At 62.4% G+C, this 1,947-nt stretch overlaps 1 protein-coding gene across 1 annotated transcript; it reads left to right on the forward strand.

The window, feature by feature from the left end:
• Nucleotides 1–33: 33 nt before the first annotated feature.
• EMIHUDRAFT_253511 (hypothetical protein) lies at nucleotides 34–1,938 on the forward strand (the record flags this gene model as incomplete). The annotated part of the gene is made up of 2 exons (XM_005783888.1): nucleotides 34–53; nucleotides 134–1,938. Coding segments are annotated over 2 exons (1,825 nt in total), but the record flags the coding sequence as incomplete, so codon positions are not given.
• Nucleotides 1,939–1,947: the final 9 nt, after the last annotated feature.

The following is a 1,947-nucleotide window of genomic DNA, read 5'->3' on the forward strand; positions in this document are numbered from 1 at the left end:
AGTCCTGATGCACCGGAGATTCTGCCCCAGTCTATGTCGCCGTTCTCACCCTGGTGCCGGCGGCACCGGCGGCGACTGAGCCGTGCACCTGTGCTTTGAATTGGACGGACCCAGACAGCGGCCACGCTTGCAGCGAGCCGCAGTCCGGTTGCCCGCCGGTCGCGTGCGACGGACCGTACCCACCGTGGTGCGTCGTCGAGTCGCTGCCGTGCGCCGACCCTGACCCTGACTCAGGCATCAACACTGGCTTGTACGGCGGAAATTGGATTCATTGCGAGCCGGAGTATTCGCCAACGCCGCCGAGTTATCCGCCGCCGCCGCCCTTTGCAGTTGTGCGAATCGGCGCCCTCTTGCCGAGGCAGCTGCCAAGCGGCGAGTTGATGCACCTGGGTCGGGCAGAGGACCTGACGTCCGTGCTCATGGCAATCCAGGAGATCAACAACAAGACAGACGGCGTGGCGGACGATCTGCTTCCAAACACGCAGCTGCTTCTCTCCTACCGCGACTCGCGCTGCGACCCGGATTTCGGCTTCGACGCAGCGTACGAGCTGCTACGTCGCGCCTTTGGTGGGGCGGGCGTTCACGCGCTTATCGGTGCATTCTGCTCGAGCGCGTCAATCTCCGCTGCGAGGCTGTCGGCGCTGGCGGACACGCCGCAAGTCTCACATGCGTCCACGAGCCCAGACCTGAGCGGCGACGACTTTCCCTTTTTCGCGCGGGTTATCAGCTCCGACTCCCTCCTCTCGGTCGGGCTCGCCGAAACTACTCGAAACCTCCTCGGCATCAAGCGCGTGGCCACCATTGCGTGCACGGACGCATACTGCACCGCCGGCATGGCGGCTTTTGAGGCGGCTGCGTCTGCTCAAGGAATCACCGTCCTCGAGTCTGTCCGCTTCGAAAACGGTCAGAGCAACTTCGGCGAGCCCCTCGCTGCTTTGCATGCATCTCGCGCGACCGTCTTTGTCGCCATTGTTCATTCACAGGACGCAGCTCGCCTTTTGGAGCAAGCCTTGGACCTTCGGCTCGTCGGCCCCAAGTACACTTGGGTCGGTGAGTACGGCATGTTTGAGGCTGCCCGCGTGTTGGGTGATCATGGCGTATTGGAACCTTTCCGCGGAATGCTCGCGATCACAAACTCAATCGCGCCAAGCGTGGCGTACGACGGCTACGCCTCTCGCAAGCGCGCGCGCCCATCCACGCTCGGCGACGGGACAAATTGCGACCCGGCGGAGGACGACGAGGGGCACAAACTCTGGTCAGTTGATACGGATGAGAATGCCATGGCGCCACGCTGCTTCGGTGCCAACAATCAGTTTCCCGAGAGCGTCTACGCCTCGAGAGCTTACGATGCTGTGTACGCTGTGGCGCACGCAGTGCAAGCGCTGGTGGACGACCCGTTGGTTCAGCGTATCGACGGCGACGCTCTGATGGCGGCCCTTCTCGCCGTCCGGTTCGACGGCGTGACGGGCAAAGTCTCCTTCTCGTCCGAGCCGGCCACCCTCGGCGACCGCGCGGGTGGCGTCCTTTACGATGTGATGAACGTGAACGCGTCAGGCGCGTGGGTCAAGCTTGGCACCTGGCAGCCAGCCGACAACTGGGAGCAGAGCTTTGCCGGCAACGGTCAGGCGCTGACGAGGCCAACGCCCGACAACAGCAAGCCGCCAGAACTCGCGGGCGACACGCTGCGCGTCGGAGTCTTTTGTGATATTTCGCCATGGTTCATCGTGTACGAGAAATGCCAGCATGTGATGCACATCATTGACCGGATCAATGACAAGAAGGACGGCTTCCTAGACGACTTACTTCCGGATCACACGCTCTTCTACTCTATGGTTCAGACAGGGACCACCGGCTGTGCCGAGTCTGAGGCCATTCGACGCCAGTTCGATCAGCTGTACTCCGACTTGAATGGAGTAGTCGCCACCATCGGCCCGTTCTGTTCGGATG

The sequence above is a fragment of the Emiliania huxleyi genome (assembly GCF_000372725.1).
Source record: "Emiliania huxleyi CCMP1516 chromosome Unknown EMIHUscaffold_1752, whole genome shotgun sequence".
Taxonomy (NCBI): Eukaryota; Haptophyta; order Isochrysidales; family Noelaerhabdaceae; genus Emiliania; species Emiliania huxleyi.